Below are 16,448 nucleotides of genomic sequence, written 5' to 3'. Positions count from 1 at the left end.
ATATATATATATATACACACACACACACACACACACACACACATACATACACACACACACACACACACACACATATATATATATATATATATATATATATATATATATGTATATATACATATATATTTGTGCTTTTTAAAAAGACTTTGTATGTGATGTGGCTGGTTCTCGACATGTGCACTTTTCTGTGTCAACGCTGGAGTTTTTGATCTTATGAGGTTGATGTTTTGACAATCAACGTTAGGCTTTTTCACTTATACATAATACATCCACATAAAAATACATATAAAAATACTATTTCCAAGTATCACAAAACTTTTTAACATGCACGCACATGCATTTTACTGAACAAAAAAATGCAAATTAAAACCAGATCCATAGCACAGTCTAGCTTCGTCATGTTAGCTTTACATGCCACAAATAAATGTAAATGAATCATCTCCAATTTATCAGGTTTAAATTTGCAACTAAGTGATATATTAAACTGCTAACTGATACATTCTGAATGTGTCTACTCAGGAAGGCTACAGAAATTTAAACACCTTGCCAATGAAGGAAAAGCAATTAATATTTAAAGATGGAAAATTAATATCCAAAGACATTTAACTGCTCTTACGGTCATATATTTTAAATCAGCAGTGTAAGGGCTACCATCTACTGTACTTTCTCATCCCTAAAGAAGATTATAAGAATATGACTCCTCACCTTTAGTGTGGAAGTTAATCGGTTAGGTTTCAAGTCCTGATCTTCCATTGTTCTTGATGTATCAATTACCACATACATATGACGCATCTGTAAAGCCCATCAATCAAAACACAGTTAAAGTCCACAAGATAGTAAACATTTAGATATGCTAACATTATAGAAGAATTCTAGAAGATAGTTTAAAATAGTGTCAAAACTATCACAAAACGTTTTAACAAAAATGTAACCTTGAGACAGATCAGAAACACAAAATCATATGTTAAGACAGCAGATAAAATACACATGACCCATTGGTCTACCCATTTCTTACTAAAGAACTTATACACCTAACTGCAGCCATACACAGTCCTCATGAGGATGGCAATCATGGCTACCACATTTACTCGCCAATTCAGACCAAATTAGTTCTTCAGGAAACCTGTTCCAAACATTCAAGCATCAATCACTGCTTCTATGGGCTAATAGTTCCTCAAGCTTTTAAAGATGTTTTTAAAAATGTATGCTCATATTGTGTCATCTTAACCAAAAAATATTCATATATTTACAAGATTATGGCACCCACTGGTACAGACGTATTAACATAGTGGAAATACTCCAAATTTAACAGAGTATAAGAAGGAATAAAAAATATACACAATACCACTTCTGTGCACCGTTCTATCAACAAGAATGGAAGATCTCCCAACAGTGTTTAGGATATTCAGTGTATAATAACCTGACAGAAGCCGCGGTGGTACAGCGGCAGCGCTGTTGCCTCACAGCAACATATTCTCCAGTTCGATTCTCGGCTGGAGTGCCTTTTGTGTGGAGTCTGCATGTCCTCCCCGCGGTCGAGTGGCCTCCGAAAGACATGCGTAAATGGGCGTGCCTTTTCGCTGAAGTTTGGTCCATTGGGCTGGCAACTCGGCATCATAAAAATCGACTGCCAATAATTAGCGGACCGGAGTTCGGCTGTGGCGACCCCTAACCAGGAAAAGCTGAAAAGACAAGCAAACAATAACCTGACAGTTAAGCTAACATTTACATTAAAAGCAGAGCAATGATACCATCTGTGGTGAAAAATCTGCATTTTATACTTGTTAGTTCAGTCAGAAGGTTCAAATGGTAACATCTGAATGAGTATGAACCTACATTACTCTTATTTTTTTTTTACTTGCTATTAAACTTATGATCTTAATTTAGAGGGCTACAACGAAAGCAAACTATGTAAAATATAATGTGTTACACTACATATGCAAATTCTGACTGGAAACAATTTATTTTCCACTGTGATTTTAAAATGTTAATTTAATTCTTATGTGAAGTCTTTAGTTCGTGTGTCTGTTGAAATTTATTCAGATGTTTTTTTCTAATTTTGGCTCAAAATGTTCTTGTCTGAATTTTACATATTCTAAACAATATGTTGTAATAAAGCACTACAACAACACTGAGGCAGCTCAACCCAGAGCCATTTACAAAATGTGTGCAGTGTTTAATGCATCAGTAAATGCACTGGCATTCAAGACACTATCAGGAAAGATGTATTTACGGACTGCACTGGCCAGTGCACCTATAGACAGAAGGAGTGGGGGCAACTTTATTTAGAAAAGATGCAAGATGGCACCTGTACCATGCCCACATTCAACGTATTCTTGAACATTTTGTCAGTGTATGAAAGTCTCCCTACTCATCAGTTCAGACAGTTCTGAAATGCAGTTTTTAAACATGCCAAAGACTCTTTAAATGGGGAAAGGGGAGAAATACTTAATGAAGGACTTAATACAGAAAAATAATAAATAAATAAATAAAAAATAAATATAAAAATAAACAAGCAGTAACTGCACCACCACGAGTGTCACGGAAAAAATGTCTAAAAACTTAATTGACAAGCTCAGTCACAATAACTTCCAAAAATCATGAAACCCAGGTAGTGCTCCAAAGAAACATGAAACCTAGGTAGTCTTCCAAAGAAACAAGACTTTATTTGTCACAAACAAGTGATCCTCGGTAACAAAAATCAGAAATATTTTAACAATGTTAAACATATCAGCTTTTATATACTTACAAATATGTGTGAACAATATACGTATTGTTTAATTTTAAACCAGCCTATCCGTAGCAAGCAATATAAACAGTGTTGTAAAAGTGCATTTTAAAACAAATCACCACCACAAACTACTACTGATTAGTGCAAACTAAATCTTAGTTAAGGAAAACACTACCTGTTTGCAACCCACATTCCAAGATCAGGTATCAAGAAAAGCATAACATATACATAAAAAGATGTACATACAAAGACTTAACTAAAATCGCTTTCGGCTAATTAATGCAATAAAGCCTTCATCAGGTCTGTGACAAGAACTAAAATCAAGAAAAAACACACAGCTATCTAACCATAAACATAATGAAACTAAAATACTATAAATATAAAAATACATCTGTCTAATAATATCTAGTAAATATCCATCCACGTGTATCAGTGTGCATAAAAAAATAAACAGCTCAAAACAATGTCACTGCTTTGCAAAAAATAAATAAATGAATAAATAAATAAATAAATAAACTGTCAAAACAAGTTTTCATGTTTACAGCCCCAAAAACATGTTTATACAATGAAAACTAGTAGAAAAAACACATAAAAAATACAGAAACAGTGGCTGAAGTAAACTAGTAATGTATAAAAGTGTGCAGGTGTGTACATAAGGATCCACCAATACGGTAAATGGGAGGATTATACCAATACTATATGGTAACAGCGTCATGAAAAAATGTGCGTTTTGAATTTACTTTTTAAATATTTGGTGTGATGCAATAAATCTAATCAAAGCAGAATTAAGGTTAAAGTAACTAAACATGCATATATACATTTGGGTCCCCTTCACATGGTAGACATTTCAGAATGTCGAAGACCATATGGCCGAGACCATATGATTGGCATTTGAAATGTTGACCATGCGGAACCGGCATCTCCATACAGTGCATGATGGAAAGATTTTCATCTTATGCACTGTAGTGTGATCTCAGAGTTGGTATATTTAAGTTCTGGTGGGGGGGTGCAGGGGGGCACAGCCCCCCCTAGAAGGGTGAAGGTAAGTTTTTGTTGTGTTTTTTTGTTTTTATTCCATGGTCGACATTTTGAATGGCGAACATATGGTCTTGCACATACGGTCTTCGACATTCTGAAATGTCAACCATGTGAAGTAGATCCATACATTTATACACGTTCAACACACCACTTTTACTATTATTATTATTTAGTATATTTTTAGTACATAGAAATATTCCTCAAAAAAATCCTTTACAGATTATGTGGCAGCTTACATAAATTCTATACACTCTTACTAGAGCAATAGTAGTTAAGTCCTGTTTTTCTGAATGCCTTTAATTTCAACTGCCAGCATAATTCTTTTTTTCTCTAATACACCACTGACATCCTCTTCAAGCTCATCCATCTCCACACATCCCAGAATAATAAATTTAAAACCAGAATGTCTAGGGTTTACTAATAAGTGTTTGGATATGGCATTCCTCTAGCATTTACATCTGATATCAAAAAGATGACCTGAAATCCTCCTTTTCACTTTATTCATAGTCTTACCCACATAAAATGCAGGGCAGTCACTACACATGGCCCTATATAAAACTTTTTCAGTATTACACTTACCACCTGCTGAAGACTTCACCAACTTTTTAAGATAGGGGCGCTCAAATGAGTCGCACTCTATCAAGTATTCACAGGAAGTGCAGTTAGGTGGCCCACAGATTTTACTGCTCATGTCATCCTGGTGTTCCTTATTTTTCTTTTCCACACAGCTACATGTGCTTCTTCACTTCTGTTCTTTTTATATACAAAAGTAAGGTGATCTCCTAAAACCCTTACAAGCTCAAAAATAAAATCCATGGCACACAGACTGACAAAACAAATTATACATAACATGTTTCCGAGTTATGAGTATTTATGGACCTTAGATTACCAAATATATTCAGGGTTCTCTACACTTACAACAAGACATTTACCTGATTTTCATACTGGTTAAAAAGGCTCAGGACTCCATTGTTTATTCAATATCCTTAGCCCATCCATCCATCCTAGTTAAATGTAAATGTAATTACACTCCACTGTCTGATCACTATAATACTAGCATGACTCTTCAACCAGTGACTTCCAAGGGGGAGAGCTACCAGTCGACAAGTTACCTCTCTTATCCAGACTCCCCCAAAGTAATCAGTCTCCAAAATGTGTTTTCTACTGTTTTTCTGCCCTGTATTAAAACAGTTTGTGTGAGTACTATTTTCATTCTTGCAGTGTTTATCTTTTCCCTATGGCTGTGGAATTAATATGTCTAAGTAAGGTGATTTGGGTGTTTCTCCATTTTAGACACTGTCCCCCTGCAAAAATGAAGTTTTAGATGTTTTACTCACAGATTTGGCATGCCCGAGTAGGATTACTTTACAGTGATAAGATTGGTGTTGGTGGGTCGTGTATGGGAGTCATTCATTTACTTGGCGTAAAAATGATGAAATGCTTCTTTGCTATGTTTCTTTATTTCGGGAAATTGGGAGTTTGCCCTTTCCACAGGGCTAAGTGTTCTTGTAGTTGGCTGCCCCTACATGGGGGTGCAAATGGGGGGGGGGGTTGTGTTGTATTTGTATCGATTTCATTCAAGTCGGAGAAGCTTTATGTATGTCTGGTATATACAACACTCTTCTGATGTACTAGTTATTCCAATGCATGTTTACTAAGTGATGGTTTTAAATTGTGCTCATCTGTGAAGTGCTACATTAGGATAATTTGCTCTACACAGCTCTATACACACTATTACTCTGGTTCTCTATCAGTATACCTCCTGCAAAACCTATTTTGACATTACACTCATAAACTTCCTTGCCATCTCTCTACTCTTACAATAGCTCATATATTATCTTGCTCTGATTCACCATAGCCCTTCTTCAATCTCTAAGAATAAATATTAACTTTATTCCCTCAATATAATATTACAGTTTTTCTTTTTTTTTTCTTTCTTTTCAGAGCCTGTGTTCACTACATCCATCTCTGATTCCAGTGCTGCAGGATCTCTGTCACAAGGCCCAACTCCCAAACGTTTTCACCAAGACTTCTCACTGTACAATGTAACCAAGTTTTTAACATGAACAGCCTTGCTAGGCATTCATTTTAACTAGTTAAATAAATGTCTGCCCTGTGGTGGAAAGTAGCTGTGACATTCCTCCCAAAGGAGTAGTCTTTGCACTCGAAGGGCCACTTACTAATGGCCAGTCTCTTGACCAACAGATTACACTGTATATGACAGTTACACAGTCTCCCTAGCTTCCTGATCTCTGCACTCAGTAAATGAAAGAAAACCTGTTCTACTTTGTGCTTCATTGTGCTTCCTTGATAACTGTTTCATACTGGCTACAACTGACTGCTCTCTGTAATAAATGACCAGAGTTTGAGAAGCAAAGCATACTATGCTTGGCTTTGCTCCTCTACCCCAAATTCCTACTCGCCCCCTCTTACTCTACCACTATACCTCCCACATACACATTTCACATGTGGCATTCATTCCCTAACCCTACCCATGAAGGTTATGATAACTCCCAATGTCAGGTCGGATAGTCACCTAACTAGTCTCGGACCTGCCAGTCTACCAAAGAGGCCAGTTATCTAGTTGAAGTTTACTTGAAACAATAACAACAGCACAGCTTGAACTACAAGTTTATAATAATGTCACCCCAATTATGCATAATAACTTTCACACTGGAAAAGCTTAATAAATACAAAAAGATACTGGGAGCAAGGCATGCTTGAAAAAGTTGGCATATGTTTGAAAAAATTGGCATATCTGCCTTTGATAATTTTTACCAAACAATGAAACTTGTACAAAGCAGTCAACGACTTTTATTACGTGCAGAAGTCACAGCTGACAAAATTAAAATCCATGTAAGCCAGCTCCATTAGAGCAAAAGGATAAAGCCCTGACTATGACCCAGGTAAACCAAGTCTGAATAGTGGCTTAGGTGCTTTCCGAAGATGGTATGGCCAAAAGAGACAAGCTGCATGGTTTTGCCAGCTTGCCTCTCTTCCTAGCAAGGGGTAGGGGTGCATGTCCAGGTACTCATTCCAGCAGCAGAATTCTCAGTAAAGATTAAACATGCAGCACGAGTGTTTTTCTAACTAGGGGGGGGGCGGGCAAAGCAGCTTTACATCACCCATAGAAGTAACATGCTCTTACCGATGCCAGCTGCATTCCAAACTCTGGAGTAGTTACAGACATGTACAGAGAGGGTAGGGTCTTAAAGCTAGCCCTCAAAAAGAAAACAAAAGTGATCTCAGATGCATTACATCTCCATTACTCAGCTCTTGTCTCCTAGAAGAATGAATGAATGGACTGTATAGTGCAAGGAAAGATAGGAGTTTGCTAGTCACCAAATACAGACAGAAAAATACCACCAAACAACTAACTAAAATGAATGAATGAACAAATGGACATCCAAGTAAAGTATTGCTGGATAATGGAGCATCAGTTTCGTACTGCACCATGCAATCGAAGGATACATGCAAAAAACAATATAACTTACCTATCTTACAGTTCAGGAGGTTAATAAGAAATACACCTGGTTATAAAAGCATGTGGAAGTTATCTCAATAAGGTATCAACTGTGAAAAAGTAATGCTGGAAAATCTGTACCCCAGCTCTTCACACTTATACAAGGATTGTGACCCTATTTATCATATTTACTGTTAAGAGAAATATAAATATTTCACCCTATCATCAGACTTGTTAAGGTTTAAATAATAATAACTGTAGCCAAGCCAAATGTAACATTTTTAACTATACCTGCAACTGAGCAAATATTACAAGTGTTCTTAGTCCTAAAACACCACGAAAAACAGGCACTTACACCTACTGGGCTTACCTAGTTAAATAAGCAAGTAAATAAAAAGTACTGTAAACCCAGAGGTCAACATGTTGAAACATAAAGATAAAAGGAGTCTATTTATATGCATCAGATGAAAGTGAAGCTTGCCAAATTAGTCAGCATTCAACAGAAGGTCTTACTGGCTTGGCAGCCCTTGGTGAATTATGCCTTACAATAATTAGACTACTACAAAGGTTCGGAGATTCTTATCATAATAAAATCCCTCCAACTATAGGAAAGCTCTTGGACATCCCTCCTTTTTTTCCAAAAACATTTTTATTTTGTTTTCATTATAAACATACGCAAATGTACATATAACAAATACAATAAAACAATACAGTCATCCATGATAAACACTCATTTTATCCATGAGACGTTATCAGTATTTGTTCAAAAGGTTTTCCAATTTTTGCCATGCTATTTTTTTTATGAGTAATGTTATGAGTTCTATAACAAATGGTTTGCAGTTCTTTTTTTACAAACAACTTTTGCTAAATTAATACATTCTTTAAACATCAAATCTTGTTTACTTTTCCAGTTCAAAGTAATAACTTTTCTGGCAATTGCAAGAATTGACCAGAGTAACTGAATCTGAGATTTAGGTATTACATTAGATATAGGAACATTGAATAGGATTATTGAGTTAGAAATGGGACAGTTATCAGACCATAAAGCCTTTACAAAATATCTGAAGTCTTTCCAGTATTGAACAACATTTTTACATTCAATGAACATGTGAACCCAGTTGGCCTTTAGTAATTCATCACATTTCCAACATTCACTTTCACCGTTTTTGAGTATAAGATTTATTTTATGTGGAGTATAGAAGTTCCTATCCATAAATTTCCATGTATACAATCTCCAATATAATGAAAAAGAGGTACCATACGTAGATTTAAATAACAGTTTTTTGGATTCATCAGATATTTGTTCTTCATTAATCTTTACATAGTAATTCCAAAAATCTGAGTCAAACTTTAGAGTGTCTTCTCTTAGTATCTTATAGATAGGCGAGATATTTAATTTTTGATCATCTGTCTTTTCAAGACACCTAATAAAAAGCTGGATCAAACTAGATATAGATTCAGTCTCTAGGTTGATTGATACTCTCATTCTGTTTTCTATAAACTGCTGTAATGAGTGTATAAACAACCGTCTTGACTATTATCAAAACTACACAGAAGAGAGTTTAGTGGTTTAATACTCTTATTTTCAATAAACTGATGCCAGAATATCAAGTTATTTTCCTTTCATTTTTGCATTGCATCGATGTTGAAAGAATCTAGGCAATCGGGGGAGTATGCTTTAGGGAATATAAGAAATAGGAACTGTTTAATGTTGTAATTACAATCAATTATATTTTTAAGTTATTAAATATTTGATTAATGCCATAAGAAAAATGATCAACTTCTTAATAACTAAACAAAATTCACGTAAAAGCCAATGAACTCTACTTATTCCGTACTGTTCCTTAAATTAATTTTCTATAGTTCTGACATCAGTTATATGAATCTCATGTATTATTTTCCAGCCAGATATATAGGTAGGCGAGATCCAATGTAATATTATATTAATTATAACTGATTTGTAATAAAGATCTAAACTAGGGAATGCTATTCCATTACTGTTCTGAGCTCTAATGTACCATTTACATGCAATCCTAGGTTTTAAAGGGAACCATACAAATTTAAGGAGCATGGAATCTAATTTTTTAAATACGTTTTTGGGAGGGGGTAGTATCAATGACGGTATATAAAACAAAATTTTAGGTAAAATTATCATTTTAATTAAAGACAGCCTATTCTCCATTGTGAAGAACATTTTACTCCATATTTGGTTAGTTCACTAATGGTGGTTATTAAATTAGTGTAGTTTAGTTTAACAGACTCTTTCCATGTACTCTCTATACTGGCACCCAAATATTCTAATACATCATTCTCCCAATTAAACAGGCTATTCTCTCTTAGGTTTTTGTTGATCTTTTTGTTAATTAGTAATGTTTTGGATTTATTATGATTAAATTTAAGCCCTGAAATTCTTTCAAACTTGCTTAAGGTATTTATAACATCATGCAAAGAACCATCAATATCACCCAAAATTAACAACATATCATCAGCAAATAATTGTATCTTAGGACAATAGTCCTTATTAACTTGAAAGCCTTTTATATTTTGCTTGTTTCTGATAGAGGTGGCAAAAGGTTCCATTGAAAGAGCAAACAATAATGGTGACAAAGGACAACCTTGTCTAGTTCCCTTGAGGATTTCTAGTGGTGAGGATAGACATGATTCGATTTTCACATAAGCTTGTGCCCCACTATAAATTTTCATTAATAAGTTGACAAATTTTGAGGAGAATTCAAAACCAATCAGAATTCTTTGTAACTAGGTTTATAGCTTCATAGGTAGGTACTAGGCTATCTGCCTACGGGCATTTATAAGCCTAGACAGAATGTGTTGGCTTTCGCCGCCCCATTGATTAATTAACTGATCCTCTGTCAAGCAGAGCCAATTAAGTGATCCCAGGGGTGTATTTTCTGTTACCTATCCACTCGTCAAGGTTTCTCTTGAAGAGTGTTAGTGAGGGGCTCTGCCTAATGTAGTTTGGAATTTTGTTCCAAAGCATGGGGAGTCTCTGTGACAGGAATCTATCCCTCCAGCATGTTCTATTTATTGCTGTGGCGAGGTGTAGCTCACTAAAGTGCATGGCTCGCAGTGACTTGGATTTCTTTAGCTGGAGCATGTCCATCAATTCTAAGTTGGACATGGCTTTGCAAGTCAGGTAGAGATCACCTCTGAGTAAGCAATATGCCAGTGAGTACAGCCGGAGTTTTTTCAGGGGCATTGTACTCTATGATGGGTCTGATGAGTGATGAGTAGAGGGGCACTATAACCTCTTTATTTCTAGATGCGAACCCTTTAGTAATTAGATGGGCCACATAGAAGGATTTCCTAACTATTTAGACAATATGATTGTCAAAGGAGAGATTACTATCTACCTGGGTCCCCAGATCTTTTATTACCTCTTCTGTATTAAGGGGACTGCTACCTATGTGGTAATTCGTGGGTGTTTTGTTTTTCCCAAATAGGATGACTATGCATTTTTTGCCATTTAGCTTGAGGCCATGAATTTGACACCAGGTGTCCATCTCAGTAAGGCCCTTTTGGAGGATTTCCATGTCAGCCGGAGAGTCATTTATGGCTCCCAGTTTGCAGTCATCAGCAAACTTGGTTAGCCATAGTCCTCCTGTGTTTGCCTGTCCTTCTAAGAAGTATATGCCAAACAGTAGGGGTCCTAGGACCGAGCCTTGCAGGACACCACTTCTGAATGGTTTAGAGTCAGACCTGGAGCCTGCTATTCTTACCTTGTGAGTTCTGTCTGTAAGCCAACTGGCAACCTATCTCGTGACATAGGGATTTATGTTCAGGCTGGTGAGTTTTTCTGTAATACCCGAGTGGGGAATGGTGTCGAAAGCCTTGGCGAGGTCAAGGTAGGCTGTGTGAACCACCTTTTCCTCGTCTATGGCCTTGGTGACTGTCTCGAAGAAGTCAACCAGGTTTAGTAGGCATGATCTGCCCTTAACAAAGCCGAACAGGGTCGGGTCAAGAGTTTGGAGGTTCCCAATGTCTTTGTTAATGAGTTCCATGATGATGCGCTCCACAGCCTTGCAGGCCAGGCTAGTCAGGCTTATGGGGAGATAGTTACCAGGGTCAGTTGGTTAAGACCAACTAATAGAATTAAAATACTTTTCTATGTCTAGGCTGATAATAGTTGGTTGTTTTTTGTATTTGCATGCTATCTCTATTAATGATAGTAATTTAATAATGTTATCTTGCACTTTTCTATGAAGAATGAACCCTGTCTAATCACTGTGTATTAAATTAGGTAATATTTTCTTTATCCTATTAGCTAATATTGTCATGAAAATTTTATAATCAGTGTTTAGTAACGAAATTGGCCTATATGAATCACAAGATCTGGGGTCCTTACCTTGTTTTAAAATGGGGGAGATAATTGAATATTTTCACAATGGGGGTGTTATACATTTTTGCTTAACCATAGTAAAGGCACTCATAATTTTCTTTATTATATATTCAGGAAAAATCTTACATAGTTCAGGAATTATTCCATCCAGTCCTGCAGCTTTATTATCTTTTAAATTTTGTATTTTGCTCTTTCACTTCTGTTAGTGTTATTTGTTTATTTAATATGTTAATTTATTGCACTGTATATTTAATCTCTTTAATAAGATTTTGATTGTTTATTTTTTTGGATCTTACTGCTATTTTATCTAGTTATTTAGGATTTACAGCATAAGACTGTAATTTAAATTTTTCCAGGTTTATGGCTACCTTATGATTCAGAACTTCTAAGTATTTTTGATTTAACTTAGTAATTTTATGTGCTACTTTATTTGGTTTTGCGTCCATTTTTATCCTATGTTTTTTCTGAGTCTAAAAGTTCTTTGTCCCACTCTCTCCTTTTTTTTAAAGAACCAAGATTTTACTCTACCATATATATAAACTTTAAAGGTGTCCCATAGTATAGTATCAGTCACTTCACCATTATCATTTGTTTCCATAACCATGTCTATTTCTTTCATTATCCATTCCCTAAAGTCTTTTAATTTAGTTAAGTAAGCAGGAATTCTCGGTAGAAATCTTAAATCATCTGTATGCATAGCTAATGTAAAGATTACAGCATTATGGTCTGAAAGTGGACAAGTCATTATAGATACGTCACTTGTTTCTGAATATATATTATTTGATACAAAGACCTTATCAATGTTTGTTTGTGTACCAAACCAATATGAATAATGAGTATAGAATAAGGAATAATGTTATCTTAAACCATGTATATCTTTAAAGTTCATCCGGTTTGTAAAGTCATTTATCTTCTTGGCTTGAGATGTTAGTTTTATTTTACCATTTTTAGAAGTATCATTGCCTGATAATAGGCAGTTAAAATCATCTGTTGCCATAATTTCCCCTTTTGCATTTAAAGTAATCAGGTCCAGATACTTGTCAACATATTTAGTACTTGGTCCTGGTATTCAGTATGTATTTTAATCAAAGTATAATACTTCCTATTGATCTCCAAAATAATAATGCTTAGCATCTTTATCTGAAACTATATCGATAATTCTTGGCATAATACAAGTATTTTTCCATACAATAAGAGTGCCCCTTCTCTTAGTCTTAAAACATGAATCAGCCAGAATGGTACAGCCATTAAATGAGTATTTTTGTAGGTATTTTTTTAATAGATGGGTTAGATGATCTGGGCTTTATGCATTTTGATATATTTAAGCTAACCAGCTCTTCTGACATTACTGTTCAAACCATTAATAGTTAATGATAAAAATGTATAAGCCATTGACTCTAATGTCTATGTTGTTACTTAATGAAAGACTTTTCTTCTTTGTTGACTTGAAATCTACTGAAAACTTACTTATCATGGATGTATAACACGTATTAAGCACTACATTCAAAAACCCAAAACAATTTACAAACACATACATGAAACATAAAGTTTCTGGTTTAGTTAAAAACTTAACTAAACCATCCATCCACCACCTTTCCATCCCCAAAAGACACAAATTATCTGTCTCTGCTTAGAATATAGCATAAAAACAAAAAAGAAAAGCATTCATAAAGCAACTAAAGAAATCTGAGTCCATGAAATATACATTAAAATGAGTGTCCAACATAACTGAAGCTATATGAATATGTCACATATAATAATAGCACGTCTGATAAGTAGATATGTGAGGAATATACATCAGATCAAAGTATGTATAAACATTAGAAGCTGAAGGTTAAGAAGATTGTCAATACTTCCAAGACTTTTCAAGAAACATCAGATGTTTTAACTATTTTCTCAGTCATCTATCTAACATTTTTCATGTAAGGATCTGTTGAATATATATATATATATATATATATATATTTTTTTTTTTTTTTTTTAATTTATTTGTATTTTTTTGTATTTGCATGCTATCTCTATTAATGATAGTAATTTAATAATGTTATCTTGCACTTTTCTATGAAGAATGAACCCTGTCTAATCACTGTGTATTAGAAATAATATAATATAATAAAATAATATAAATATATAATATAAATATATAATAAAAAAAATAAAAATTAAAAAAAATATATATATATATATATATATATATATATATATATATATATATATATATATATATATATATATATATATAAATAAAACACTTAGCATCTATAAAAGAACATAGGTATTTTCAAAGGAGTTAAAACACTTATCAAAACTAATTATTTACCATTTAAAGGACCTAAGTGAAGGATAAACTTTCAAGAGAAAAGAATTCTAAATACAGCCATTTAACAAGTTCAAAATGTCAAGTGATGTCATCACTGTTGTTTCCTCAAGCTGCAGCTTCATAAACTTGTTAAAAAGTATCTAAATAGGCTCATGCACAGCAAATGTTGTCTCTAGGGAGGAAAAAAGCATTTTTCAGCAGGAAATCAAATCTTGAAGCTTTGAGTTTACAGAAAGCAAAAAAAAAACACTCAAGCTGCCTTGTCAGTGAATGTCATGAATCTCCACAATGAGAACAGTCACACAGATTACCAATTTCCTCACAAAACATCAACACCATGAAAAAAATTAACCCTTTCATATAAAAACAGCCATTTAGAAGTAACAACAGCTGCCTCAAATCAAAAATAATTTTATAACATTTCAGTAATTTACCCACCAATTAACCAGACCAGAGGGAAAAAAAGAACCTAGTGTGTGTGTGTGTGTGTGTGTGTGTGTGTGTGTGTGTGTGTGTGTGTGTGTGTGTGTGTGTATACACACACACATATATATATATATATATATATATATATATATATATATATATATTTAGCCATCTATAAAACACCATTAATGTACTGCATTAATGTTTATGTGTGTCTAAACAAAGAGTCTAAAACAACTAGTTAGAAACACTAATCAGAAACATATTGTTACCCCACCACTGACCCACTAGAAAAATGCACTTTGGTATTAAGTCAAATTATACTAATACAGAAGAATTAGAAGACATACAATCATTTGTAGTTATTTAAAAGGGAAAAGTATGTAAAGTTCTTATATTGGGGAAAAGAGAGAAAAGGAACATTAGTAACAAAAAGGAATAGGAAGAAAGAAGAGAGAGAGAGAGAGAGAGAGAGATAATGTTATTTAAATACTTAGTATTATATGTAATTAGAAGTAGATATAGAAAGGAAAAGAAAAAGTTAATAATAAAGATGATTCACATTACCTTACAGTACAGAGATTTTCCAAAATCAAATATATTATTATTCATAAAACAAAGCATTTAAAATTAGAAAGAATTTATTGATTTGTACGTTAGTTTCTTAGTTTTGGTTTGCTCCTTCCTTCACAGACCATCCATTTTTTGTTGCCTGTCTCGTCAAACTCTGGGATAACCATTCCATTTCTTCTATGTCCCTCAGTATTTTCTTCTTTTGGATAAATTCTTATAGGGAATCAAAGATCTTCACGCCTTCTGGCAAGGTGATTTTTATTCCTGCAGGAAAAAAAATTGAGCTTTAATATTGGCTTTTTTCAAGAACTTAATTAGAGGAACACACTCCTTTCTTCTGGATATGACTGTAGAGGTGTAGTCATTGTCAAAACGAATTAACTTTTTCACCCATCTTCATAGGAGAATTAGTCCAAGCTGATTTCAGCATTAAGTCCTTGTCTTGTGAGGAAAGATATCTAACTATTATAGACCTGGGGTTAGATGAACTCAGAGACGAAGCTGGGTTTGCCAGGGACCAATGAGCCCTCTCAATTCCAAAATAGAGGGATTCAGGCATGTTTACTGCTGATGAAAACCACTTATTGAGAAATAGAATCATGTTAGCACCCTCTTCTTTCTCAGGAATTCCATATATTCTTATGTTATTCCTCCTTGATCTACTTTCAAGGTATTCCAGTTTCTCAATCAGCCTGGTGTTTTGTTTCAGAAGAAATTCATTGTGATGTTCATTTTCTGTCACTAGTATCCAGGTCAGTTACTGTTTCCTGTAAGGCAAGAATCTGTTCAGATTGTTTTTTTTTACTATTTCATTTAGAAGTTCCAGTTGTTTACTGCATTCTTGTTTGCTAATATCCATTTTGTTTTCAAATTTGTCCATTTTTAGTGACAGTTCTTGGATGTTTGTTATTATATAAGATGTTCACTGCACTCTCCTGGTGTGGGTTCTTCGAGTTGCTCATGTTAAGATCTCCAGTAGAAAACTTCTTGACAAGAATAATTAAAAAATTCTCTTGACTATGTATTAATTTTTAGAAAATAATAAAGAATCTGTGTTAATCTATCTTTTAGTATACTTTTAGTTAGATTTTTCTAAAAAAAAATAAAGTACATTTCCTGTCAGGATATTAAAATCTAAGCAGAGCTATGGATTTCTGTAGCTATCAGACTGGCATCTTGGCCACGCCTCCCTTGGACATCCCTCCTATATACTGTAAAATATACTAGACCTTCCCATGCAGAGTAAGCATACTTAACTGTGAAACATACACATGCACACAAATACAATATAATAATTATTTGGCTAGGTACAGAAATATTCTTCTAATGACTGGCAATGAAATACAAATTCATGACCATTATCCTACTCAGTAGGACCTACTGCATTTAGCTTAACCCAACAAAAAAACAATATCAATCAACTTATGTTGTAGCATACATTTTACGACTCGTTTGGACCTTCCCTGAAACAGGCTAAAGCCTCTTCTTTAGAGGAGCTATGAAAAAACAGAATATCTTATAAGCTTGCATCTCTTAATGA

The 16,448-nt window shown here is 34.2% G+C and overlaps 1 protein-coding gene across 2 annotated transcripts in view; it reads right to left on the bottom strand.

Annotated features, from left to right (window-relative positions):
- Nucleotides 1-16,448, bottom strand: part of GTF2H2C (GTF2H2 family member C) — a 736,228-nt gene that overhangs the window by 628,407 nt on the left and 91,373 nt on the right. For both annotated transcript variants that reach the window (XM_044063887.1, XM_044063889.1), the window contains one exon: nt 706-792. In XM_044063887.1, coding sequence (XP_043919822.1) covers nt 706-792 — 87 coding nt within the window. The remainder of the gene's footprint in view (nt 1-705; nt 793-16,448) is intronic.

The sequence above is a fragment of the Protopterus annectens genome, chromosome 2.part2 (assembly GCF_019279795.1).
Source record: "Protopterus annectens isolate FY-2018-M chromosome 2.part2, PAN1.0, whole genome shotgun sequence".
In the NCBI taxonomy this organism is placed as follows: Eukaryota; Metazoa; Chordata; order Ceratodontiformes; family Protopteridae; genus Protopterus; species Protopterus annectens.
The sequence above is the reverse complement of the archived record's forward strand: the minus strand, read 5'-3'. Positions and strand labels throughout refer to the sequence as shown.